The 26,987-nt window shown below is 36.0% G+C and overlaps 4 protein-coding genes, 1 long non-coding RNA gene and 1 other non-coding gene across 6 annotated transcripts; 2 read left to right on the forward strand and 4 right to left on the reverse strand.

Moving 5' to 3' along the window:
- Window positions 1-73: 73 nt before the first annotated feature.
- LOC148787968 (uncharacterized) lies at window positions 74-940 on the reverse strand. The gene is made up of 2 exons (XR_016065917.1): window positions 655-940; window positions 74-216 (listed from the first exon to the last, which is right to left on the reverse strand). It is a non-coding gene; the product is annotated as an uncharacterized LOC148787968 (long non-coding RNA).
- A 1,806-nt stretch (window positions 941-2,746) lies between these two features.
- LSM2 (Small nuclear ribonucleoprotein family protein) lies at window positions 2,747-4,643 on the reverse strand. The gene is made up of 3 exons (XM_011081500.3): window positions 4,484-4,643; window positions 4,230-4,388; window positions 2,747-3,156 (listed from the first exon to the last, which is right to left on the reverse strand). Exons 1-3 carry the CDS (start codon window positions 4,484-4,486, stop codon window positions 3,037-3,039), a joined length of 282 nt encoding a protein of 93 aa, XP_011079802.1. The 5' UTR covers window positions 4,487-4,643; the 3' UTR covers window positions 2,747-3,036.
- Window positions 4,644-4,751: 108 nt separating this feature from the next.
- TRNAT-AGU (transfer RNA threonine (anticodon AGU)) lies at window positions 4,752-4,825 on the forward strand. Its single transcript has one exon. It is a non-coding gene; the product is annotated as a tRNA-Thr (tRNA).
- Window positions 4,826-5,529: 704 nt separating this feature from the next.
- On the reverse strand, window positions 5,530-11,175 carry LOC105163230 (BTB/POZ and MATH domain-containing protein 2). The gene is made up of 4 exons (XM_011081499.3): window positions 10,380-11,175; window positions 8,989-9,337; window positions 6,629-6,905; window positions 5,530-6,024 (listed from the first exon to the last, which is right to left on the reverse strand). The coding sequence occupies exons 1-4, from the start codon at window positions 10,805-10,807 to the stop codon at window positions 5,846-5,848; spliced, it is 1,233 nt and encodes a 410-aa protein (XP_011079801.1). The 5' UTR covers window positions 10,808-11,175; the 3' UTR covers window positions 5,530-5,845.
- Window positions 11,176-12,738: 1,563 nt separating this feature from the next.
- Window positions 12,739-18,741, reverse strand: LOC105163229 (GTP binding Elongation factor Tu family protein). Its single transcript, XM_011081498.3, has 12 exons — window positions 18,436-18,741; window positions 18,078-18,153; window positions 17,835-17,927; window positions 17,672-17,746; window positions 16,431-16,535; window positions 16,257-16,347; window positions 15,964-16,169; window positions 14,306-14,389; window positions 14,057-14,119; window positions 13,913-13,975; window positions 13,321-13,561; window positions 12,739-13,011 (listed from the first exon to the last, which is right to left on the reverse strand). The coding sequence occupies exons 1-12, from the start codon at window positions 18,615-18,617 to the stop codon at window positions 12,941-12,943; spliced, it is 1,350 nt and encodes a 449-aa protein (XP_011079800.1). The 5' UTR covers window positions 18,618-18,741; the 3' UTR covers window positions 12,739-12,940.
- A 217-nt stretch (window positions 18,742-18,958) lies between these two features.
- Window positions 18,959-23,287, forward strand: DAL1 (E3 Ubiquitin ligase family protein). Its single transcript, XM_011081497.3, has 11 exons — window positions 18,959-19,375; window positions 19,495-19,547; window positions 20,428-20,552; window positions 20,643-20,738; window positions 20,932-21,069; window positions 21,184-21,249; window positions 21,866-21,978; window positions 22,127-22,237; window positions 22,330-22,373; window positions 22,475-22,583; window positions 22,858-23,287. The coding sequence occupies exons 1-11, from the start codon at window positions 19,302-19,304 to the stop codon at window positions 22,958-22,960; spliced, it is 1,032 nt and encodes a 343-aa protein (XP_011079799.1). The 5' UTR covers window positions 18,959-19,301; the 3' UTR covers window positions 22,961-23,287.
- Window positions 23,288-26,987: the final 3,700 nt, after the last annotated feature.

A 26,987-nucleotide genomic window follows, 5' to 3' on the forward strand; every position in this document is an offset into this window, starting at 1 on the left:
GTGCAATGGCAAAAGAGATGAATTCTGTACTTGATGCATCCTCACAAAGACACAAACAGAAGCACCAGCTTACCTACACCTTTCTCCTCCTCAAGATCAGTCAAGAACTTTTCAGATCTTAGACAAAATGCAATTAGCAAGCAAACTTCCCGCCATTTATCGACATTCAATGCTCTGAACTACCCATGCAACGCTTCGAAGTGAATAATCAATCAGCTGCCGGGAATAAAACCAAAAAGAGTATCTAAGGCATTACATGTGCTGATTATATCCGGTAATCAGTACTCCAACAAGAAATCTAACATAACATCCACTACGATCGAAAATACCAGCATTAACTACTTGTACAAGAAGAGAGATGTCAACACAACAACCGTCCATTCAACAACAAAAGTACATCTGCTCAAGCCTCAAAGCAGTTCTCACATAGACGATTAATTGAGAAACAATTTTCTCAGCAATCAAAAAGCGCCAATCATCAGATAAGTAAAACTGCACACACACACACACACACACACACACACACACACACACAAAAAGAAAACTCCCAACAGCACATTTATATTCTCATTCCAAACATTGCCCTTTCTCCTGATTCATGAAATGATTCTCTCAGCAGTTTAACATAGAGTTTATTCAAAAAAAGCAAGAGACCTCGTCGTCGACGATGTTAGGGTTTTCGGGGGCTCCTCGCCGGAGTTCATGGCCACGCCGAGGCGGAAATTAAGCCGGAAAATGCGGAGGAATTGGTAGCAGGAATTCTTGTCAGGTTTAGAAGCTACGTAGCAACATTTCTCATAAACCCTTTTTCTTTACTTTCACTCCCTTTTCCATTTGTAGGAAAAATGTTTATATTGAACAGTTCAACTTTAGTTAAAAGTCGCTTTTTGGTACCGAATCAAGTCTTGTATCTGTGGAAATATTTTAATCACCTCTACTGGTTTCCGCATATAAATATCGGGATAATTATAGTGTTCTTTTCTCAAATTTTGTATAATTATATTATATTTAGTATTTTTAAATTTATTACTATTTAATAAATAGATCAATCAATCAGTAAATTCCTCAAACTTTGTTTACATTAGCAAATAAAAATAAGTAAATAAAAATTCATATTTACTCTTGATAAACTTTACATGCTTTAATATTGTAAGTCAGACAAATCATTCCCAATTAAACTATCTTTATAAAATTACAAATGTAACTCCTTACATTTATTAGCGTGTAAAGATATATAATATAATTTGATCATAAAAAAATTATATGACCTATAATATAAATTGATGGTAAATATAGACTTTCATTTATTTTTTTTAATAGTAACAAAATTAATAAATTTTAACTAACACAAAAATATTTGCCGAGAGTATTAGATGTAATTTTTTAAATAAAAAAATTATTACTAACACTCATATTCAAAAAATCCATTAATGTATTTGATATACATGAACACTTTTTAAAATTTCTTAAAAAATGAAAAATAATGTATTACTATTTATTTTCTAAATTCAGACAATATAATATTTTATCAAAATTGTACATACAATTCTTGATAAATCAATATACATAAAACTATCTTGCATGCGAGTCATACATTTATATGGTTGTGATTGTTGAGTCAGATGGAGCTTCATCTAATATAGTAATCCCTACCACATAAATCAAGTCACTTTAATATACTTTTTCTATAATATATAAAATTATGAAAATTTTCTTATTCCTATCAATTGGATTCGATTTTTTTATTTTAAATTCTATAGCATTTTTTATTTCATTTGAGATATATTTGTAATTATGACAAATTTTAAAAGAACTGATTCTAAACTAAAATAAATGAGGTAATCTTTTATATAGATGGTTTGTATTAAATATAATAGGACTTGATATAGAAAATTCAATCTGATTTCCCCTCCTTCATCCCTACACTACAATACAACCTCCACCATTCTCATAACCACTAGAACTATAGTTCTAAAATCCGGGCAAATGGCCATATGCACCTGGTGGCAGCTCCTCCACGAACCACCACGGATCATACTGATTCGACATGTGAAGCGGACCACATGAGGGTGGCGGTGGGAAACGCCCAAAAGAACCTACATGCAGGCCACCTATCACGAATGATGGTCGTCCTCCCAACAACAAGAACTTGTGTGGTGCTGAGAATAGTTAGTCTTGCTGTTCCAACGTAAATCTTGACTTCATGCTCAGCATTATGCTCGTTGTTGCTTGTAGGGTTCTTGTTCGAGAACAAGATTTTTGCGTGTTTCCTGTTCTCGCAATTGTCTTTGTGAGTGAAATGGCGACCACTTTGCCTCATACAAGACTCTTTTCTGGTTGATGTTAACTGAATACACCCCTAATTCAGAATCTTGATGCAATCAAAATATATTTGTTTGGTTGAAGAAATCGAGGGCGGTTATCATGTCAAGAATATCACACATTAATTAAATACAAATACATAACTAATTTATACACGTGCCAGCCTGTGTATATTCAAGTATTACACAACGACAATGCAGCATATTTATATGAACCTTTACACGAGTTTCCATTTGGCGGCTAACCAATTCTTCATCATTTCCTTCAATTGTTTTTTGGGAGTGTTAGACATATTCGCTTAATTTATCCTGTGGCTTGTACCACATATCTACTTGTTTCAAGCAAAGCATTCAATAACCTGCTTCACGCCCTCAAATCTCCACACACACACACACACACGCAGTAAATGAAATTTTCCCAGGAGTGCCGTCAAACAATCATATAACCACATAGCCACTCTTCAAGTTTATGGTACACGAGCTTGCAAGAAGAGAGTATACTCTCAACTATATCATAGTCATGCTAACAAATTTCAATATTTAGCGTCTCCATAGCCCCCATCACATTCCTCAATGCTGACTTACTCTACTTTCCAATGATTACCACAACGGCAAGATATTTCAGAATAATACAGAAAAAAAGGTCTCCAAGTTTTCCAATGAAGAGTCTACTACTTCTTCGAATTCATAACATACAGGTTGGAGACACAGAGAACTAACCGCCCCGAGCTTCTCTTCGGGTAGCATCATGAAGCAGTTCAACATCAACTCCCTCAGGTGGCAATTGGACATACCTAACTACGGATCCTCTGATGAAGCAGTTCCGAACTGAAAGCTGCCAGAGTAAAACACAAGTATATTATTGGAGCAGAAAAGTTAGAGCCAAAAAGGGAACCACCAAATGAGATGTCCACGGACACTCAGGTTGATGGAAACAGTAGCCTCTTGTATTGAGAAGAGGTTTATGCATGGGAAAACTAGAATCAGTTGTCAACACTAAAAAGAAGCACCTTGTAAGATCACAGAAGATGCATGGGAATTGAACTATGTTGCTTGTTGCCTGTTGATAGGGGATTGCATAAAAGGCTATGGATGCAAGATTAGAAAAAAGCAACAGTCATTGTCTACTTGATCCCCCAAAGAACAGTATCAACATTAAAAGACTTAAAAATAAAAATGGAAACTTCTCCCTGCCTTAGGAAATGAAATCTACACCAATTGAGTACCACTAATGAAAGCTAAACTTCAATCTAATAAACATGTACTATCTCGCGCCTGGTGAAGAAAAACATGACTTAACATTTCCATTCAATTGAATCGTATTAAATTGAGAAATTGCAGTAAACCTAAATCGTGGTTCTAAAAATGTTCAAATATACAGAGAACTGGCAGCCTCCAATTTGTGGTACAGGTGTTCCAGGATTAGCAGGCTTTCACTTTTTAAGTAGAAATCCTACGTAGGAACGGGTTCTGTAATACTAGTCCACATAAGTACTAAAACTGTTCCAAATGGATATAATCAGTTTTCATGATAACACTCTAGAAGACAAGAAGAAGAAATCGACCATAGCATTACTCATCCAGAAACAAGCTGGGAAATGAAGTTCCGTCTCAGAACCAAATTTCAACATATTCCCATCGCAAGTACCACAATCATCTCCAAAAACATTCCTAAGTCTTAAAGTATGCGTAAATAATTTAAAATCAGGACAGAGATTACATCTAGTTAAAGCCCAGGCCAAAATAGTAGGAAACTCATAAACCCTAGAGTAGATTCTCCTCCGAACGACAGACAAGAACATAAACCGTGAATGTATAAGCCAAAACAACTGAAAATATGAATGTTTTTCAAAACTTAAAACCCTAAACCCTATGAACAGATGGAATTTAGGAAGGGGAAAGTATTACCATATGGGGGTACTTGTCTTGATCGACAACCCTAGTGTTCTCGAGCTTAATGTTGAGATACTGATCCACCGAGTGAAGAGTGCCTCTAATTGCTAAGTCGTTCTTTAATTCCACGGTCACTTCTCTGCCTACCAAATCCTTGAAATACGAGAAGAACAACTGCAACGATGGAGCAAGGAAGCACGAGATTAATGCCAAATCGAAACCACAAACTGAGGGTAACAAGGAAGAGGCATGAGACAATAATCAAGTACCATTTTTTTAGGTGCGAGAAAATGCTTCTGAGATGCTCTCTGTCGATCACTATCAGGATTCAGGAATGGGGGCTGCTGGCGAAAGTGAAAGTGCGAGTGAAGAACCCTTGAAAAATAAGAATTGAGTTTTGCAGAAAGGACCCCCAAAGTTTGCTTGGAACGTGTCTCCTAATCGATATCTTCATAAACTGTTCACTGAATGCAATAAATTACACTTTTGCCCAAGTAGATTCGGTTATGTTATAACTTATCTCAACCCTTTCGGCAAGCTCTTGTAGCTCAGTTGGTTAGAGCACCCGTTTAGTAAGCGGGAGGTCTTGAGTTCGACTCTCAACAAGAGCAAAAGGCGCGTTCATGTAGTGCTACAATAAGAAATAAGAGTACTTTTTAGAAAGCAATTGTTAGTATTTCAGAAAAGACCGGATGGAATGTATTTGATTAATATTTTCTTTATAAATAAATGATTCGACGTGAAAAAAGATTGTAAGATGATGCTAATATGATGTATAAAACAAGTGAAAAAAATGTAATAATCATAATTGATACGATGTGTATATAAAATGTTCATAATTATTCAGATAAAATCTTCAAAACTTTATTTTCTACTCAAAAAATGTTTTTATAAAGGTACTTGAATTTGTCCACTGTTAAAAATTGACATTGTTTATTTTTATATGGCATTTTGATCAATTTGGCTTGGGATTTTGCTCAATAGCTTACAGTTACTGCCGCAGAAGAAAATAGCTACCCAGACAGTGAGGGCAGGAGACCAAAACACGTATCCGCACTTTAGGCAATTAAATCACATGGAAAGAGGAAGGTAAACACTGAAGTTGAAGACCTCAAGTTTACAGCATTAAATACTCATCAATCTTTATCACAATTTCATTTTGTACCAACAACTGAGACGACAACATTTCTTGATATTCTTTGGTAAGTAGATCATTAGAAGATAATATTACAGGATGTCTAATGCGCAGGCATGCCCAAGGCGATGTGGATACCTAGCGAACATATCTTACACCATAAGAATGTGCAAGACTGAATAATTTAAAAGTTCTGAAAGTCTTCTGTTAGCATCCATTACAGACGAAGTTTGTTAACATGTCCTTACGTGAGTTAGGTGAACCATACACAAATTACACTTCCATGGTGAAGTACAGCGAAGGTGTCAAGCACACGCACTAGAAAAGAGCCATTTTTAGCTCACAATAACAAAAGGAAACATAACGATCATTTACAACTGTGTCAAACTAGGTGGGCAGCGGGAAAAATGTTTATATATATATAATAATCCTAAAGAAGGATCTAAGACTATTCTCTTTATCAGCTAATTGGGAGTCAATATTGCTTGTAACACATTCACAGTCTTTGTTTCACACGTCTGCCATTGACATCACTTCCATCTAAGATACCTTCAATTCCTTGCTTGCCAACAGCTATAGAGTGCTCATTGATTCTAGCAACATACTCCAATAATTCGGTCAGGACATGGGGGCAGCTCTCTTTAAGGTATTCGAAACCATCCGTTTGCATGACAGCTGCACAAATTCAACATATCAGTGCCAGTTCACACATGGGGTTGAACAGTCCACTATTCCTTCTCCACCTACAACCCTTGCAACTTCGCACAGAAAAATAGGAGGCAGAAAATTTGTACAGAAGTAACATCATGAAATACTATACATGAATTACAAATCTCAATAAATTGTTTCGTGCATCTAAGGAGTAAGGACAACGGAGCACCCAATAACATATATATGAAGATTATAAGGTCACAGCTATTGCAATTTCGTTTTGCACAAATCACAATCAGATGTGGATTGCAAACAAGAAACGCCTTTGGTTCCTGTGTATTTATTGTGCACTTAGTGAATCGTTTTATATTTACTACTCAGCAAACCCAAGCACTCAAAGGCACGAACCAAGTAAGATGGTTCACAATATACGATTAGAACCCATAACATATCTGGAAAGATGGAAAATAAGCTTAAGAAGCATAAAACCTTGTACCCAAACTTAGTACAATACCACCAACCTAATTAGGACTCTTGGTGCATCCATACCCCAAGCTACTTATAAGAATTCACCTAATTGGTAAAAGATACCGAATGTAACAACTAAAATCAAACATAAAGAAAGTACCTCGGAGATTTTCAGGTTGTGCAACAAACTTGAGACAGACAGATTTCAGCTGGAAACAATGATGCTGTTCCGCTAGTGCTAGTGTTGTTGCAACAGTATTGATAGCAACATCCTCACAGAGGTTAGCCTCACATAGCAATCTGAGCCTATCTAAACCATACCGATCAGCAGCAGCAAGCAAATGCTGAGACATCAAGGTTGAGGCCCATTTTGAGTTGAGTCCAGTAAGCTCTTCCAAGTCAGGTAGTGCATCCCAGTACATAAAATGAAGTAGAGCCTGCAGGGTAAAAAAGACAGCAAAAGAAAGCAATTATTGCAAGCTGAGGTAATTACGAGTGTCAAGATGGCATAATAAATGACTAAAATAAATTGAAGCACAAGATTTGCCAGAAACTTGGCACATGGATCGTAATTCGATGTAATCAAACTGGTGGTCGGAAAAGGTGAAATGTTTCCAGTAGTTTATATACCTAATGAAATAAAGAAACAAGACAAAATGAGGATCCACAGCAACCTATTCGGGATTCTCAAACTTGAAATGAGACTGACAACACAAAGAACATGCACTAGTTACTACCAAATCCCATTAGATTCGTTTTACTTATAAACAAACTGAGAATTCCTTGGCCGGTCGTACAAAAAGATATTTTCAATGCAAAAATGAAATAGAAAACAAAGAAGATAACTGTGCAATGCTAGTGCACATGGATCAGCAGATCCATTTAATTAACACTTGCAAAAAAGGCCACAATCATTCTCTTTACAATTACTGGCTTCCAGAAACTGACTATTGATACTTCATGATGATGACTATTCATTGTCAATCAGAAACTCATCATAATCTATGCTTTGATTTCATTCAACTCATCAGAAGAGACCACAGGGTAAGTATCAATACTCATGGAGAAAACCGTAGTAGTCAATGGCTCATGGCGCACGGCGCGGCGTGCGCCTTTGCTAAGGACGGCACTAATGCACAAAAATAATTGATATTTATATAATTAGTATTTTTCATAGAGAATAATATAAAATAGTATATTTTATTTCTCATAAATGAGAAATAATATTGAAATCAGATTTTTAGTCTAATATTAGAAATTAAATATCATGATATCACCAAACTATTGATCAACACTAGTAGTATAATAATTTCAACAATAATAAACAATTAAATCTTACTACTTTACTAGTAATTACTAATTAAAATAGATAATAAAATATACAAGTAGAAAACAGAGAACAAAGAAAAGAGGAGAAAACGACAGAAACTAAGAGCTCGTTTGGTTGTGTTTCAATGAGATTATTTTCACTTTTCACTATTTGGTAGTTGAGATTTTGTTTGGTCAAGCCATTTTCATTGAGAATGCTTTCCTATTTTAATCTTGAATTTTTTGAAATTATAGGTCACATAGGTTGGTCATACTTGTCTTATCTTATCAGCATGTCTTCTCTTGTTTCAAATCAAATAAAATTGCTTTCTCTCCCAACCATTTTGGTCAACCCTCATAATTAATTTCTGTCACATCAAAAATACATATACCTATATTTTTAATTCTCACACTTATATACCTATATTTGGAAATAACTAATCCAAACATATTCTCAGTTTTAGCACAGAAACCAATAAAGCATTTTTACACAAATACAATTGTTAGAATCTGAAAATGAAAATGAACAACCAAACGGGCTCTAAGTTGTGCAAAGAGAAAACTGAAAAGGAGGTCTGAGATCTGAAAGAAAACGGAATAAGAAGAAAGAAAAAGAGCAGAAAATAAGTGAACATTGCTGGTCCTGAAGGAGAAAGTAATAAGCATGCAGGAGCCAAAGGGTTTTTATTGTTTTTTCCCCATTTTCAAATGGGCCCCGGCCATCTAGCAAAGGAGCCCCTGGCACGTGCCACGGCAACAGCCGAAATGGCGCCCAGGCGCGCGCCAGGGTGAACTCCATCGCCACAGCAGAAGAATGGCGATGAGCTTGCGCCTCTCATGGTGCACGCCATTAACTACTATGGAGAAAACGATAGTCACACAAATTAGACGACAATTTATGAAGATTATGTCTTGATAGATGGCAAATTAAGATGGACCTGAACATGGAAACAAGCATATCTTTGTCTATACATAAGTCACTCTCAAATGTCATTCAACAGTAATTTTTATCTATTCGTGCTGGCATCACTCTTAAGCAGTATATCATGGTTTGAATCAAACGGAGGAGCCAGACAATTAAGAATGCAATACTAAGGCTCTACCTAAAAGAAGTTAGTCTCTCAAAACATAATTAAGAATGCAATACGTAAGCACAAAAGACACCCCTTATTAGAAACGGCAGCCGCGGATGAAGAGAGACTGAGAAAGGACCTTAAACACAGGTGCCTCCATGTCTTCAACCTTTATACACTCTGAATTTTGATCCTTCATTGGACCATATAATTGAGCTCTGAACACAGGAGAACGAGCAGCAAGAACCAATTTATGACCATTAAAGGTTTCTCCATCAACTTCAAAAGTTACATCAGTTCCTTTTCCACTTTCCAGCAGCTGCCCAAAATGCTGACCGATGTCTGATGGGGGCAATGGTATTGAGTAGATCTTAGGCCCCTCTGTGTGAGACCTAACAACACCAACACAGCAATGAACTTGAAGACAATCATCTTTTAGGTAGTCTGATGCCTCCAGAGCAGTTCTTTTGAAAAACCGCTTGTAACCCCTGCGGCCAAAATTAACTTCTACATTATACTGACCATGACCATTTCCTTTTTTTAATTTACACCAACTGTCTTGCAACAAGAAGGTTGAATCACTTCTTTTACTTTATGTATACCACATCAAAAGAAACAAAAATGACAACTGGATCAACTGCATAATCCCATATCATTCTTTCACAAGTTTCAGTAACAAAATCAAATCATATTAACTCTTTACCAAGAAGCCCCATGGTTGTGGCTAATATTTTGAAGAAAACAAAAGAATTGTACTAAACACACCAGTAACTATAAATTGCCTACCCTAATAGCGATAGATCAAAGAAATAATGGAGGCATGCAACCAAAACAAATGCAATCAGGCATCCTCCACCAGTCATTTTCAAATAAAAATAAGTTGAATGCATTAAAAAGTGTCATAAAACCAAGGGACTTCCAATCCAGCATCGTTGAACTAGATGAGTACAGAGAATATAATTATCCTATACTTGTATGTTTACTGATAATACAATCTGGAAGAAAGTCGCAACTCCTTCGATCGCTGTGTTTAGTACTCACCACAATCGAAGTCAAGTCCTCCAAATAAATACTCTGACATGGTGATATATGTCTCACGCCTATTATGTGAAGCTCCTTTAACAATAACCTCTCTAAAAGGCACAAAATCCCCACAAATTGAAACAGCCTATCAAGGCAGGCAAACAGAATTTCATAATATGAACCTAGTTAACCCGTAACAACTAATAACAAACATGGAATACCCATCGTCCAAGCAATACCATCAAATGCTGAACCGAGTAGACTGAAATCCACAGGATAGATGCACTCAACACAAAAGCAGACAGCTAGCATACTTATCTAACAAGCCCACCTCAACTTGACCGCTTACATTTTTTTCCTATATTAATAACTAGGAAAACAAGATTGTTGGCAATTTAATATTAACTGAAATAGCTAAACTAGTCACACTTCATACTTTAAAATATTACACGAACTTGGAAAAAAAATCCAACACAAGACATCAAGAACAAAAGAATGAAAACCGACCACATGCTGCCTCGGTATTTAAGAGTGTAGGGCCCACTCTCCAACGTCCTACCGAAATGGCTATGAACCTTGTGCCTCTCCCTTCCACTCTGATCCAAAAGAGTCAGCTCAAAAAGCGCCCTCACATCCGTGCCCTCACTTGCCAGAGCAATGAAAAGTGAAACATAAGTAGCATTATCCTCCACGCTCTTCCCATCGGGATAAAAATAAATCGCCCACGCATACCCACCAACCATAAATGTATCGGATGCTATGTATTTTCCAATCCCAATACCCTTCGACAAGGAATACCCCGTGATCTTGAAATCGTGAGAGCCATTTACGGTCTCTGTTATCGACGTCGAAGTCGTCACAGCCGGTGAAGACGGCGATGCCGACGACGACGAGGGCTTCGCTGTCTCCTGGTAAACCCTACCCATTCCTACCATCAACGCTATAGACAATCTTAATATCAACAATGAATATCTGTATATGACAGAAAAAGAATCGAATTGGGTTTCTTTGGCTTAAATCAATTATTATATCAAGAATGGAAAATTTGGGCGAATTGAGGTAAGATCTGGCAGGAAAGTTGAACGGATTTAGACTGGGAGTAGACTTAGGGAAATGGATTAGGGTTTTTGATCCGGGGCGATTGCGAGGAAATCTCGGGCGTTCCGTTAGAATAGAAATGGACGAGACAAATTCCTCGATTTCTAGGGTTTCGGGTGGAGCCGACGACGAGGGTCGGAGCTTTTCTAGAGAGAGAAAGAGATGGAGAGTTTCCAGAGAGAGGCTAAAAATATTACTACAACCGCATCATGACCGGTATTTATAGTGGCAGCAAATTATTGCTCTGAGAAATATCACTGTACAAACGCGGTCGTGCACCACAGTCTGCACCCAGTACAAATGGTGCTGTTTCATTGGCAAGTCGACCCCAACTGTGACATTACGGATAGGGCCCACAGAATTAATTTGTGGTGCTCATTTGTTTCGCCAGAGTGTTTGTGTCGAACACGCTCACGCTCTGCCCGTGGAGCGTCGTGCGCGTGAATAGTTGGAGCCCTGAAAGATCCGCTGGCGATTAGGTGACCCAATAATCAGAGGAGTTTCGTGATTTCAAAATTGGCGACTTCAGTTTAAAATTGCTCAAGGTTGAAACACTACTTTAAATAGAAACTACGCTTCAATCCCGCTTTCTTTCCGTATACTTCTGTTTTTTTTTTTTATAAAAAGATAAAGAAAAAAATATGTGCTAAGGTGATAAGTATTTTCTTTTTTCCTTGAAAAAATTTGCACAATGTTATATTATGTAATGTATAATAATAACTAGTTCATACCATGTCAACACAAGTGAGAATTATATAAATTTATGAAATATAAAATAAATAAATAATAAATAATCAGAAATTTAAAAATAATATTATTTATATGTATAGATAATTACATAAGTATATTGAATATAAGAGTATATTTACATTATTTTACTAACCAAGCTTTACCTAAAAAACTGAATGAATATTTTAGATAAAGATAATCAATGGTATATTGCCCAATATTTTGTTTAAATATTATTAAAATATCAAAATAAAACTTAAATTGTATTACTAACTGATTTATCCAAAAAAAACAAATATCTAGTGAATCTTTGAAATAAAGATAAACAGTCATCCATTTATCTAAATTTAAGTAAAAAAAAATTATTTAATAAATTAACCTCACTTGTAATTACAATATATTCATTTCAGGAAAAAAACCAAAAAAAAAACTCAAAAGACGCTTGTGTAAAATGATAAGTTAATCTAAAATCGATCTGTCTGAGTGGATAAATCATACGTTGTGGTTAATGCGATTGAATTTTGTCGAAACGAAAATTGCATTGAACCGTAGAGTTCTCATGCAAGTCACGATAATGCAGATGGAGTGGAAGCTAGTCTTACACTTTGGCCGTGCTTGTTTGCTGAAAGCACAGATGTGAGAATACAAGATAGTGTTGGTTGCTATTTCTTAATCAATTAGCTAGATATCACTACCGGATTTCTCCTGCTGACCCAAGATCTTCGCTTCATGAATTTTCAAATTTACTCATATGAAGACGTTCAGTCGAATGTCGCTATAACCAAAACCAAGTTTCATTATGTAATCGTTTCTTCTTCTTCAGCCTGCTATTCCAATCAACACTAACCAAAAACAGAGTTGCATGTTAACATGAACGATATGACTGCAGATTTCAAGATTATAGCATAGGAGAGCAAAAATATTGTCACGCATGAACATTATAACAACGTAATCAGTACTTGAGGTAACAACCACCACCACGACATTCCAAAATTCTCTTCAATTCCAGTAAACAAAATAGATGTGATGTACATATGAATTATCTGGCATGCCAAAGCAATTAGTAAGATTAAGGAAAAATTTAATTATTGATGATACAGATGAAACCATTTTGCAGCAGTGGCATATATTAGCAATCGACATGCTCAATAACCTGTCTTCCCTGAACAAGAAACTCGTTCATTCTAACCCTCTAGTGAAAAAGGAAAACGGGCAAATTAAAACGCCTGAAATAAATTATCTCAACTCATAACTTTTGAAACTACTCCAGCACCAACAGTTCTGCCACCTTCCCTCAGGGCAAATCTTTGTCCTGCCATTAAGAAAAGAATTGGGTCACAACAGAGGCATCACAATAATACATCTAATCCACAGTTATTAAATTTAGGGTTTGGCAGCTGAAACTAGACGCATCTAATGTATTTCCTTCAGAAAATATATAACCAAATTGTTCACATTTTCCTCAGTGAATAATCGATGGCTAAGTAAACCATTGTAGAGAAAGAAAACCAACCTGCAAGTAATCATAGACGCTAATATACAGACACACGCAAATTGAATGGATCAAAAAACTAAACGCCAAGCAAACATTCCATGGCTAATACAACAAGCTTATACATACCTGCTTCAAGAGGAACTGGGTAAATAAGCTCAAAAACAGCAGTCACATTGTCCCCGGGCATAACCATCTTCACATTTTCAGGCAATTCGACCTTACCAGTAACATCAGCTGTTCTCATGTAAAATTGAGGTCTATAATTTGAGAAGAAAGCGGTATGGCGACCACCTTCCTCTTTTGTGAGGACATATATCTCTGCCTCAAACTTTGTGTATGTTTTTAGAGTACCAGGTTTTGCAATTACCTACAGACAATGATTCACACAATAAATAAATAATAAAAAAATAAATAAGTAAAAGAAGTATTAGATAACTACAGGCAGAATAGAGTTTGCTTTCATTGCTTGGTCCCAAATGGGAGTTTTACCATCCACTGCAAAAGCATTTATGTAATGGATTTTTGAGGATAAGATATCATATATCCAGATAACATATAAATGTTTAAGCACCTTAGTATAAGAGAAGTGGAAATATGAAGACATTGACTCATGAACGGAGAACTTATATAAAGAATAGACTATAGAGAGTAACCAATTAGAGTGACTGGTCACTACAAGTCCCATAAGAAAATAAAGTTGCCAGTCAAAGAGACTTACCATCCCTCGTTGGATCTCATCACGTTTCAAGCCGCGTAGAAGTAGTCCTACATTGTCTCCAGCCTGCCAAAAGGTAAAATTTGAAATAACTAATACATGCAACATGAAATGCATTAGAAAGGCAAGCAGAAACAGAACCCTCACCTGGCCAAAATCCAAAGTCTTCTTGAACATCTCAACACCGGTTACTGTAGTTTTAAGTTTGTTCTGCAGCAGAAAGACATGCCGGCATCATAATCCAGTTCACCGTATGGTGGAATAGCAACATATAACCCAACTCAACTGTATAAGAAGGCCCCAAAGCTTTACATAAAAAATGAAGCAGTAGACTTCCTTGAAAATACAAGAGAAGTGATGGAGCTAGATTAAGGTTTCAAAAAAACTGCTTCTCACCTGTGACAGTCCCAAAATCTCCACTTCTTCCCCTGGTTTAATTACACCCTGTTCTACACGGCCGGTTGCAACAGTTCCACGGCCCTTCAGAATACCCAAAAGAATATCAAACTTACACAAGGTACAGAGTGCTCATTAAAAAAAAAACACACATAAGGAACAAAGAAAACATTGTATTGAGATCTCTGTCCTATGTTTGGTTTTGTGTCTGCACACCTTCACTAGGTGTGCAGTAATTACTTTTGGTTTTTTTTTCTTTCTTCTCTCTTTCTTATTTTTGGATTTCTTTTCTCTCTCTCTCTTCTTTCTTTTCTGTCACTGTCTCTGCAGCTTTTTCTCTTTCTTTTCTTTCTTCTTTCTTCTCTCTCTCCTTTTATTAATTATTTTTTTAAAAATTATTTGTATTATATGTATTATATATTATTTAATATATAATATATGTGAAATGTAATTAATAATTAATACTAAAAAATAATTATTAACTTATGAAACCATTGATATTAAAGATATTTCCTATCAATGCTACTTGGTTAAAATATTTAAAACTTTTCTACCTAACGGAAATATTGTAGCAGTTGCGTACACTACTGACAATGTATCAATATTATATACCTAATTCGTATTTTTATCACTTCAGTTATCTATTAAAATATCAGTTCATATATAAAAATCTAATGAATGTATTTTCAACATGTTATATAGTGCATTTAACGCTTGATTACAAATTTTTTCAACTTAGACCATTTAAATCTTTTGTACTCATAATTTTCCTATTTCAATGAAATATTTGAGAAGTTTGAAAATTGAGGACAATATACCAATAATACATACTTAATTCTAAATTTTTTATTTAAATTTTATATATTATGTTTTTTCATTCCAAAGATAAAGTCTAACAAAATCATTTTGGAGACAATACTACAATGTATTTAATTATGCATTAAAATTATAATTATTATTTAAAATATAAAAAGAAATGTCTCAATAAAAAAAATTACTTAACATAAATATATATTATATTTCACTAACAAACAAAATACTATATACATACACATATATATTACTAAATATAAATATTAAAAAATATGATTTGACAATAAACAGTAACTCTTGTCTCCCAAGTCCCAACATCAAACCTACACCACTTATTTTACAATATTTTATATAATATCAAAACACAAATGCAAACATACCATCTATCTCAAAACACATACTTACTTATCTCTATTTTTTCTCTCTCTATCTCCAAAACACCAAAACAAAAACATTCAAAACATTAATCCAAACATAATGTGTGTTTTTTTGTTGAATAGCTATCATTGAGAAGAGATTTTGCACACAACAAAAACCCCAGAACCTCATCACCATTTGACAAAAGCAACTATCTTCTGAACTTAGGCTATTACAGATCATTCAACATTCCCAAACTTACCAGAAAGGAAAAAAACAAAGATTAACTAATAGCTGAATAAACTAATAACAGAAAACAGCAATATTAGCATGTGATCAGCATACTGACAGTAAATTATCAAAATGTGCAACTCCACTAGCAGCTGAAACTAGGAAATACATAGTGCATGTTTAGTTGAAAAAGACCTTGAAACTTGAGATGGATAGTTCTTGAGTAATGTGAAACATGTACAAAGTGTATCAGTTACCTGAATGGTAAAAACATCTTCAACAGGCATCAAGAAAGGTTTATCAAGTTGCCGTATGGGATCTGGAATATATGTATCTACAGCTTCCATTAATTTTAAAATAGCCTTTTTCCCAATTTCTTCATTTGTACCCTCCAATGCAGACAAAGCTGATCCTCGGACAATCGGAATGTCATCCCCAGGAAACTTATAGAAGTTAAGCAATTCTGCAAGCACGATAAGATGATGCAAATGAATTGCACCTGTCAAAGTGGAGAGTATAAGATTAAGACCATATCCAAAATTTTACTTACCACGTAGCTCCATTTCCACAAGTTCCAGCAGTTCCGGGTCATCAACAGCATCAACTTTATTAAGAAAGCAAACAAGTGATGGCACACCAACCTGCAGTAAGAGTCAAGGTTGATAACCTAAAAAATAGTGAAGGTTCTTTCTGCATAAGTCAAAATTCATGTCAAAGTGAGAACCTGGCGAGCAAGCAAAATGTGTTCCTTAGTTTGTGGCATTGGTCCATCCGGGGCAGATACAACTAGAATACCCCCATCCATTTGAGCAGCTCCAGTAATCATGTTCTGCATTATGGTTAAAGTCATCAGAACGCGAACCAACATCCACAAATAACATGATTAGCACAATTAATAATTACCCTTCTTTAGAAATTGAATTCAGATTTTCCTTGAATAGGCCAATACTAATTCTTTTATACACTAATAGTCAAAGATGCAAACCAATGGACCCATTTCAGAGGTTTTTCTCAAATTGTTCTATCAATTCATCTGTTTCGGTTTTTTGAGAAGATTTGATTACATGAGTTTGTGTTTAAATAGGTGGATTCAAACGTCAAGGCGATGTTAAACATAGAACGAAAAACCACTTCAACTGTAAAACCAAATATGACCAATAAGACCTCAAACAGATTTTGCTATGTCATCAGCTTCAGGTAATTCTCAAAATTGAGCTGGATCTGAAAAAATAACAGCATCCTATTATTCTTGCATCTTGATTATTCAATGTTAACCCTTAAGATTTATATTCTCAGGTTATGTTCATCTCAACAAGCACGGGGTCATCACTTGATTTTGTTTCCCCAACTAACCCCAACTAAAAGAAAAATGCAGCAGTCACAAAGGAACAGGTTCAGCGAAGATTCATGAGGTGTGGGAAACCTTGAGTGATTCTACATTAAGTAGAAAGATTCAAGTTTAGGAAAAACTTGAAAAACACAAAAATCACCACCAATCCAGAACTAAAACTAGCCAGTTTAGTAAGTCAACAAGCTCGCTCCAACAATAGGCCCTGAGGTGCTCAAAAAGATTTTTTGCTTAAGATCTATAACAAAAATAATCAGACAGGCACAATATAAAATCTTGCAGAGCTTTCTTCTTGCTTCTCGTGGTATTTGCATACATTTTTCTTCTTGGGAGCTGGGGGGAGTCAAGCACAAGAGAGCCAAAACCAGTTGAAAGGCACACAAGCTTAAAAGTGGGAAATGAATGAGAAAAACATGTTTCCTGGAAAATGTAATGGAAACTCAGATTGAAGGATGTTTTGTTCTGATACCAAAAGTTATTGAAGCCTTGACTAATAGCCTATTACCATCTTCAGAGCACATTTATTCACTCACTTATAGCAAATAACCAGGAAACAACTATATTGACCAAACAAAATTGATAACTGTAGATTAAAAAAAGTAGATTTTCGATCTCACTTTAACATAATCTGCATGCCCAGGACAATCTACATGAGCATAATGTCTCTTCACAGTTTCGTATTCTACATGTGCCTGCAAATTAACATACACTTTATTATTAAGCATGAAAAGCACTCCAAGTAGAAGAAATACAGGAAGAGCAAATAGAAAAGACTCCAACCGTGGCTATTGTAATCCCTCTCTTCTTCTCTTCAGGTGCTTTATCAATTTCATCAAAGGCAACAGCTTTAGCTTTCCCTTCTTCTGCTAAGACCTTTATTGGAGCAATTTCAGGCGCCAGGCAAGTAAAGTTACATATACAAGATAATAAACGGCACAAAAAAGCAAATGAGAGATATCAATAAAAATCAAGGATGGGAAAACTGTACAAGTACAAAAAACTCCTAACGATTTTCAATCCTACCTTGGTGATTGCTGCAGTTAAGGTGGTCTTCCCATGGTCAACATGGCCAATTGTACCCACATTCACATGAGGTTTTCTGCCATTAAGTAATACATCAGTAAATATATGCAAAGTATCAATTTCCCAAAACTAAAGTCCCAAATTCCAATTTTCAAGCTTTCGTCTATCCAAACGCACACCAGAAATCCAAAACCAAATCGTAATATTAATGCGTATAACATTCACGGAATGCAGAAATCCTCTACATGAATAAATAACCAGAATCATCATCTCAGGGCGCCGTTTAAAACGCCGGAGCAAATGACAGAAACGAATATAAAGAAATGAATACGTCCACAAACAAGAGTACGCGCTTTACGTGCGAGTGAAGGTGGCCATCGATCTCCACCAAGGGTTGGGAGACTGATGTGAAGCGATCGGCGATTCGGATGAAGAGAACGGCGAGGAGACGGCGCATCCTCGGCAGCATGACGAGTAAATTCGTGGCGAAAGAGCGAACAACCGCTTCGAATTCGGGTTCCTGACTGCCGCCGACGCCATTTCAGAGTAACAGAGCGAGACAGTGATCGGGGGCCGGAAGTGGGAAATACTTGGAGAAGAAGAAAGAACAGAGAGCTCAGTTGCAGAGGTTCAGGGTTTTAGGCCAAACCTTGCTAGGGTTTTCTGGATTTCGCCCAAGCTACGACGTCGTTATGCTGCCCGGTTATCAATGGGCTGGGCTGTGTAAGAGTACTTTTCTTTGTAGTTGGGCTTATTGGCCTATGGGCCTTGTAACTGGCCCATATTTAGCTCTGAGAAAGCAGAAGATGTCGCGCTTTTACACCATCGCAAAGAAGTAGCGCTTTTACGTAGAACAATTGGCTCAGCTTCGTCCTGTAGTTTACTCTTGGGATCTGATTCTGTGTTCTCTGTCACTCCACATCCCTTATGCAACCACCTTTTTCCTTCAATCAAACGCCTCTATTTCACCTTCGAGCCCTGATTTTCTTCCCTGTTTTTAATTCCCCTTTCGTGAACTTTTCTGGGTTTCTTATTTGATTTGCTCCTGTAATTCTCAATCCCTAATTCTTCAGCTCTGTTCTCTCTGATACAGTAGGTGAAAAATGGCTGTATTGTTTAGCTTCACGAGAATGCAGAAGAGCTGAAAATTCACTATATGAAAATAGGTATTCGACAGTTAGGGTCTTGTAGTTTTTTCTGTTAAGTTGTTGTGAATCATTGACGATGATTCCAGTTGGTGGAATCACTTGCTGCCTGAGCGCAGCTGCTCTTTATCTTCTCGGAAGGAGCAGCGGAAGGTGAACATAATGTTATTATTCTTTTTCCTTAGTCTTCATCTTTTTTTTGTATACTTTGGGTTTTTTGTGTATAGGGAAACATGTTTGGTTGATTTTTTATTCCTTTTGGGAATGTTTAGGGATGCTGATGTTTTGAAGTCTGTATCTCGAGTTAATCAGTTAAAGGACTTGGGTGAGTGGCAATTTCCTACATTTTATTGTATCTTTTTATAATTATTACCCGTACGTTTTAGTTCTTTAGCAATTCACTTATTAGGTTGAGTTTTACATTTGTAATATGTTTATTTGCATATTCTGATATTCCTGGTGGTTGTTGCCTGGTAAGTTAAAATTGCTCCTGTTTTTGGTCAATTCATATTCCCTTTTAAATTGATTGAGCCCAATTTCATTTTCTGTGTGGTGTTTAATGTATTGCTTCCAAGATTGAGCTTTAGATGCATGAACTATGAAATATGTAGATGAGTGCAAATTTGGTCTAGTTGACTACTTAAAATAGCAAGTACTATGGAGTATTGCAAAACCTTTTGTATAACATTAGCACTCTGTTTGCGGGCAATCGCCAGTGACTAAAATACCAGAGGAACTTCTTACTTTTGTTTGGCCTCAATGGAAAACTTGAAGTAAATGCTTGTTGAAACATGCTTATAGGTAATATTTGCTGATTAATCAGTTTTTTTTTTTTTAATTTGTCATGATATTCAACTAAATTCATGACTTTGTAGTGACTGGGATCTATTCACTAGAATGAAAATGCATTGAAAATCATCTTAGCTGCTTTTCCTTTTCCCTTCTGCTTTTCTCCTCTAAAACCATTGATCTGAAGGAGCGTGATAGATTTTCTGTTCCTTTTAGTTCTTATTTGTGTTTGAGTTTTTTGGGCTCACATTATAGAGTGGTTAGTAGGTAATTACTCTTTTGTGGGATCTGCAACTTTTCATGGCTGATTCTTCTAGGCTATTATGATATGAAATTTTTGGGTATTGTAGAAAATTGAACAAGATGTCATCATATTGTGGCTGCTCTTAAATTTCCTTAAATGCTTCTTTTTTCAGCTCAATTATTGGATGCGGCAAGCAAAGTGTTGCCATTGGTAGTTGCAGTTTCTGGAAGAGTTGGTTCAGATACACCAATTAATTGCGAGTACAGCGGTTTGCGAGGTGTGATTGTGGAGCAAACGGTAATTGGTTTAACATACCGTAAAAATAGTTGGAAATGAGGAAAGTAAACCAGTGAGATCTATTCTAACAAAAGATCCTGATGTTCCCAGGCAGAGCAGCACTTTTTGAAACATAATGATGCAGGATCATGGATACAAGATTCAGCATTGATGCTTTCCATGTGCAAAGAAGTACCCTGGTACCTTGTAAGACCTCCTGCTCTGACTCAACAGGATGCGCTCTGTTACCAATGCACACAAATCTGTTCTTTTGTAACGCACACATTTTTCTAGAAAGTCAAATGGTCAACATGAAATGCGATACTCCTTATGTGATGCACGTCTTACCTTTAGGGTTTTAGAGCTACATGATAACGGGGTGTGCTTCTTGACATACCAGGATGATGGTACTAGTCGTGTTCATGTTGTTGGTGCACGTGGTGCCACAGGTTTGGTACTAACAGTAGGAAGTGAGGTATTTGAGGAGTCAGGACGATCCCTAGTGCGTGGGACACTAGATTATCTTCAAGGCCTAAAGGTTTGGATTATTCTCGCATATTATGTTTTTCTTCTCTGATGTATGTAGTCCACTTTGCCAAACCTGTTGTATCAAGTTCTTCCAAGATCCAATGATGATGTCTTGTTCGTCTAGATGCTTGGAGTCAAGAGAATTGAACGTGTTCTGCCAACTGGTACGCCCTTGACAGTTGTTGGTGAGGTATGATTCTCCAAATGAACCTTTCTTTTTTGTTTCCCCCATTCTCGTCTCCAGCTGTAGATTAAAGAGTCAAAGCGGAACTAGACTGAAATTATTCCTTAATGAAGATACTTCAAACAATGACATTGGCTAGAAATCTGGGTAAAGACAAGGGATTATTTGGATTGTACTGCAACCCTATTTTGTTTATATTGCACTCTCAATTAATAATTCAATAGCATCGGACTATGCCTGGGTTATGCTTTTCTAGTAGGAATATATTCCCTCTAAAAATAGAGTTTGTTAATTTTCTTTTCAATCAACATTCAGCTATAAGTGATCCAGTCATACTCATCAATTATTATTATTATTCTAGTCTTTCATTTGGGATGGGTAGGGGGATGTTTGCGATGAAGAAAGATGGATGCGACCTTTGTTACTATTTTTTCGGGCAATCAAAAGTTGTGGAGTGTAGCTTGTTGATGATAGTTATGTTGATTTTGTGTGTGTGGTTTCCTGACAAAGAGAACATTCCTTAGTTTTACTTGAAAACAAACTTTTGTAGATGTTGGAAAAGTTCCTCCTTTAAAAAGTTGTTTTTTGTGTCGCTAAGTGCATTCTTTTCTTCCCTCATCAGGCTGTTAAGGATGACATTGGATCAATTCGAATTCAGCGACCCCATAAAGGCCCATTTTATGTATCTGACAAAACTATTGATCAGCTGATTGCGAATCTTGGGAAATGGTCAAGGTATATTGCTTGTCTCCTTTGATGTGCTCAATACATATGCACATTGCCTCAAACTGCTGAACTGTGGCGAAATAGAATGTTCTCCATCCTTTTATTACTTGCACGATGTTATGATTTCCATGTACTTGATATGCGTTTGTTCCTTCAGGTTGTACAAGTATGCCTCAATGGGTTTTACAGTGTTTGGAATTTATCTTCTTGCTAAGCATGCAGTCCAATATATCATGGAGAGAAGGCGTCACTGGGAAATGCGAAAGAGGTAACTTTTTATGGGTCATTATTGCCTCCATCTGCCTGAGTGTTCCTTCGTCCTTCTATATACCCTGATCTAATAAATAACTGTGCATGTAGGGTTCTTGCTGCCGCAGCTAAGAAAGCTGGGCAAGAGGAAGGAGGTAACTTGCCAAATGCCTAACTTCTTCTACCCCTATTGCCTGTGCCCCATGTGCCCAGTCATTAATCAAATTCTGCCTGGTCTTTCTGTCATGATTTGCAGGTTTAAATGGCAAAGCGGAGAATAGATCAGAAAGTACCAATAAAGACAGAATGATGCCGGATCTGTGTGTCATATGTTTGGAGCAGGAGTACAATTCAGTTTTTGTCCCGTAAGCCCTTGAATTTTTGCAAAAATTTTTCCATTGATAAATTTGCAAATTGCATAAACCTGCCTGTGAACATAATTTGGAACTTTTAATTAAGTCATCCTGGATCACAATGTGATCCCAGTTTTTGGACTCTAGTCACTCTACCATCAAATTGTGGATCATAAAAGTTGAATTCTAGGACTGAACAAGTTGTCCTCCTACTGAACTCATGAAAACTTTTTTCTCAGTTAAATTGGAAATCAACATTGAAAAAGTGTTATTGATCTACTCTCAGGTGCGGTCATATGTGCTGTTGTATGGCATGCTCTTCACACTTGACGAACTGTCCACTGTGTCGAAGACGGATTGACAAAGTCGTTAAGACTTTCCGGCACTGACATATTTCGGAGTTTGTTTTACCAATAAATGGTACTAAGATGACTGAGATGCTGCTCTGTTTGGCCTCAGGTTAGAGACTGCATTCTTCTCCATAACTGCAGTGGAGAATAATCTGCCAGGAAATTGCACAGCTTATGCGGTTTCCTGTTTCAGGCTATATTCACATATGCTGACTCTGTGTGCTGATCGTCTGTTGTTACTAAGGGACGTTCCTAGTAATTGTAAATAGCTGTGTTTACCTCCTTGTTGTTACTGTATGGTATACATGTATCGTCATGCCAAGAATTCAAGTTTGCATATGAGACATTTGAGAGAATGGCCAAGAATTCATGACTGATCCCAGTAGGACTGTAAGCTGGAAACAGAGTTTGGGGAAAATTGCAAAACTAGTCCCACAGTTTAGGGTCTTTTCATACTTGACCCCACACTTGGAATTTTAAAACTAATCCCTTATTCTGTTAAAAGTTATAAAAGGAGTTGAAAAATGCTGCAAAAAAGACCTCCCATGTTGCAAAAAGTGTCTTTTTTACAGCATTTTTGGATTCTTTTTGCAACTTTTAACAAAATATGGGGTTAATTTTAAAATTTCATAAAGCATACGGGCAAGTATGAAATAATCTTAAATTGTGGGACAAATTTTGTAATTTTACCTCAGAGCGCGCGTGTGTGTTTGTTTCTTTGATGCGTGTGCTGAGGGTAAAATACCAACACAATTGGGATGGTATTCATCCTACTAGGCTGATTTGTTTGATTGTGTACAAATATTTTTTCTTATAAAAAAGAAATATCTCAAACGTATTTACTTATTCATAAGAAAAACATATCAATGAAAAAAGGATGGGGACCTCGAAAAGTTTTCCCCACCTTCGGGTGCTAACAAAAAAAAAAAAAAAACATATCACTGTCACATTTTCTTTTTCTTATTTAATCAATTTTTATACATTATATTAACTATCATTATTATACTTTTATCCTCGACAAATCATATATTAAAAAAAAATTCATTTCAACTAGAATTGATTTCATCTTATCTTTTCTCATTGAGACAAGATGCCAAGCAAATCACATCCACTATCCTGCGAGTTTTTCATATGATACGCTGTCATTTCTTTTCTTGTCTCAGTCGAAAATTGAAGGTGATATAAACACGTTGTGCAGTAATAACATTCGGTCTAACTTCTCCAAGTTGATTCTGAATATGTCTGGTCACCGACTCGCCTATAATTTGCTCTACATGCAGATTCTGTCGGGCAGAGTCTTGAGCCACTTTCAGTTCATCATATGTGGTTTATTATGTGGCGTTAAGGAAACCTCATTATCTTATTGCTCCAGCTTTCTAAGTTTATTTCAGACTCTCTCAGTGGCTACTGCTGCCGCCAAGCCCTACCTCAACATTCTTATTTTGAAACTAAAGCGGAAAGAAGACAAACAACAAAAACAAGAATCTGATACTACTGAAATTTTGGTTTTTATTTATTCGGGTAAATCATCATTACAATTTACAACAACAATCTTAACAACTTATAAAATTCAACCACGAACTACCATTAAATTAGGCAAAATTTCTCCAGATTCTTTTAGTTCAAATCTCCATACTGACAAGAATTATCTTAAAATCTTTCCTCCGAAATGACAGCACTCCACCCCACTCCCACCTCACCCTCTTATTTCTTATTCCATCACGTGATCTATGTTATGCAGAACATTTTTTTAAATTAAATTTGATCGAATCAAATCAATCACATAGCAAGCGTGATATACTAGTTGTATAATTGATCACCTTTCCTAAATTATATATACCAATCATACTGTAAGTGTCTTGTACTTATTATATAATTGATTTAAATCGATTTTAACCTGATTTCAGTTGTGTCATGCTACCTTGACACATTTGGGCTTTCGGTTTTGGTTGATTCTTACAACTAAGAAATGACTGGATCGTAGACTTTGAGGTAAAAATTAAGACTGGAATCTGATTCCTATCCAACACCTTCTTAGTATCATCGACTCCACTGTTTCCTTCGTGGGCAAAAAGTATGTTGCGTTATTTCTGTGATACAATAAGACAGCTACAGATCTTTTCCAATTCTAGTCCCTCACCTCAATTCTTGTTATTACAAAGATTTCCACCCCCTCAAACTTATGTCGGCCCCTATGATTAAGACGGAGTTTAATTTTGAAAACAGAGATTAAGAATCGTTAATTAAAATATTGTGAGTTAAAGTGATATTGAACCATTACTGACATCTACCTCACTTAAAATGTAAACAACAGCAAGTTGTCTGTATTATGTCATGGATGATATATTGCTCGGAGATTTCAAAAAATTAGACATATCAAATATTGATATTCTTTGAACACCTATTGAATATGGGATTTGCTTGTTCGAAAATATATAGTAAAAAAAAAGGACAAAAAATGGATACTTTGTGTCCGACATATTTTAGAACACGAATTGGGCTTCTTTTTTTTAAAAAAAAGAATTAATTTGAAAAACTTTTGTGGCTAAATGAGAATAAGAAAAAGAAAACTTGAGTAGTTCTCGCACGAAACTGAAACATCTTCAATCTCTTTTCTGTTTAATGTTTTCTTGAATCTCTCTTTCATTCCACTTTTATTTGTGGATGAAATTACTGAAGAATCTCTAACCGTTCATAATAATTTTACTAATTTTAATGATTCGAAACTTTTCATTATGCATGTTATTTCAAGATTGGTAGTTATTTTTACTTTTGAAAATTACTTGATTATGTACATTTTTGAAGCCACGATATTTGGTTAAGAACTCAAATATGATTAAGACATACATGCGTCGATCTTTTCCTTCATGACATTATATATTTTTATATTATTAATTTATAATATATATATATATTATACGAAGTCGTGTTAGTGTCGAGCCGTGTCATATTGTAGTATAAGCTTTTGAAAATTTCTGTATGATGAGTACACCAAATGTCATAAAGAGGAATCAAAAGAAGCTCCATTAATGTTCAAAACTACTAAAAAATTACTTCATATGTAGATGGAGGAATCCACAAGTCCATAAGGAACAATTATTAGGTGGAAATTCCCACATAAAGTCGCTCACAAATATCCCTCTTTTTCACATTAATCTCGTGATTAAGCAGCTAATCATCCCTTAATCCCTCCTCCTTAAATTCCCACTGCATGTCTCATCATTTTCTCCTCATCACAACCTCAGCAGCAGCCAACATGGAACGCAATCAAAACACCCCTAACTCCCGAGGTGTGTGCAAGAAAATCTGCAATGCATTCTCCATCTCCCCTTTCAAAGCCAAAATCCACCGCATCTCCCACCATTCCAGCACTAATTCTTCTCATCACCCAATCCCACAACCTCAAATGACCAAACACAGTACCGACAGACCTGTCCCTGATGACCATGCTGTTAGAAGAGACATCCTGATTCTCAATGGTCAGAAGTCTGCATCCAAGACTAAGTCCTCCAACTACGACGATGGAAAGAAAGTGGAAGCAAGCAAGAGCAACGACAAGTTCTCTGATTATATCACGAAGGTGAAGGACAAGATGAGGACGTCGTCGTCGGCCGCATCGTCCAACGTTGCCGCTGCTGCAAGAACTACTACGAGAAGGGACAGTTTCAATGATAAGGTTATGAATTACATTAATCGTGCTAAGATCAAGATTAGGACAACGACAAGTGTGGGTGACGACAACGGGGTTTCCTTCAAGTGAAGAGTACTATGTAAAGTTTAATTTGTATGCATGAATAAACTATGAGTTTGAATTCAGCTTTGAGATGTATACGTTGTTGTTGTGATTGTTTGGTTGATTGAATAAGTACTGAGACAATAGTGTGTATTTGTTTAATGGGAATTTGTTTTTAATGTAAATTTCTCTTGTTTTTTTTTGTCTGTTTAAGGCTACATTTGTTGGAAATTCTTAATTAAATCAAATTAATCATATCACGAGTGTAATACACTTATCATGTAATTGATCACTTTTTTTGAGCTGTAAATCAATCATATTGTAAGTGTATTA

This window comes from Sesamum indicum, linkage group LG6, assembly GCF_026168435.1.
Source record: "Sesamum indicum cultivar Baizhima isolate 11 linkage group LG6, ASM2616843v1, whole genome shotgun sequence".
In the NCBI taxonomy this organism is placed as follows: Eukaryota; Viridiplantae; Streptophyta; class Magnoliopsida; order Lamiales; family Pedaliaceae; genus Sesamum; species Sesamum indicum.

Bases quoted from the DNA above. Each gene is read 5' to 3' on its own strand.
- LOC105163229 (XM_011081498.3), bottom strand. From the start codon at position 18,617: ATGGCGTCGGCGGCAGTCAGGAACCCGAATTCGAAGCGGTTGTTCGCT. The intron at 16,170-16,256 runs GTAAGTAAAATT...TCGTGCTTGCAG, and splicing joins TGTGGAAATGGAGCTACGTG to AATTGCTTAACTTCTATAAG. The intron at 14,120-14,305 runs GTGAGAAGCAGT...TTTCTGCTGCAG, and splicing joins AGATTTTGGGACTGTCACAG to AACAAACTTAAAACTACAGT.
- LOC105163230 (XM_011081499.3), bottom strand. From the start codon at position 10,807: ATGGTAGGAATGGGTAGGGTTTACCAGGAGACAGCGAAGCCCTCGTCG. The intron at 9,338-10,379 runs GTCGGTTTTCAT...TTTTGGCCGCAG, and splicing joins AAATACCGAGGCAGCATGTG to GGGTTACAAGCGGTTTTTCA. The intron at 6,025-6,628 runs GTACTTTCTTTA...GAATTTGTGCAG, and splicing joins ACAACCTGAAAATCTCCGAG to CTGTCATGCAAACGGATGGT.
- DAL1 (XM_011081497.3), top strand. From the start codon at position 19,302: ATGATTCCAGTTGGTGGAATCACTTGCTGCCTGAGCGCAGCTGCTCTT. The intron at 21,979-22,126 runs GTATATTGCTTG...TTGTTCCTTCAG, and splicing joins AATCTTGGGAAATGGTCAAG to GTTGTACAAGTATGCCTCAA. The intron at 22,238-22,329 runs GTAACTTTTTAT...CTGTGCATGTAG, and splicing joins CACTGGGAAATGCGAAAGAG to GGTTCTTGCTGCCGCAGCTA.
- LSM2 (XM_011081500.3), bottom strand. The intron at 3,157-4,229 runs GTAATACTTTCC...TTACTCTGGCAG, and splicing joins AAGACAAGTACCCCCATATG to CTTTCAGTTCGGAACTGCTT.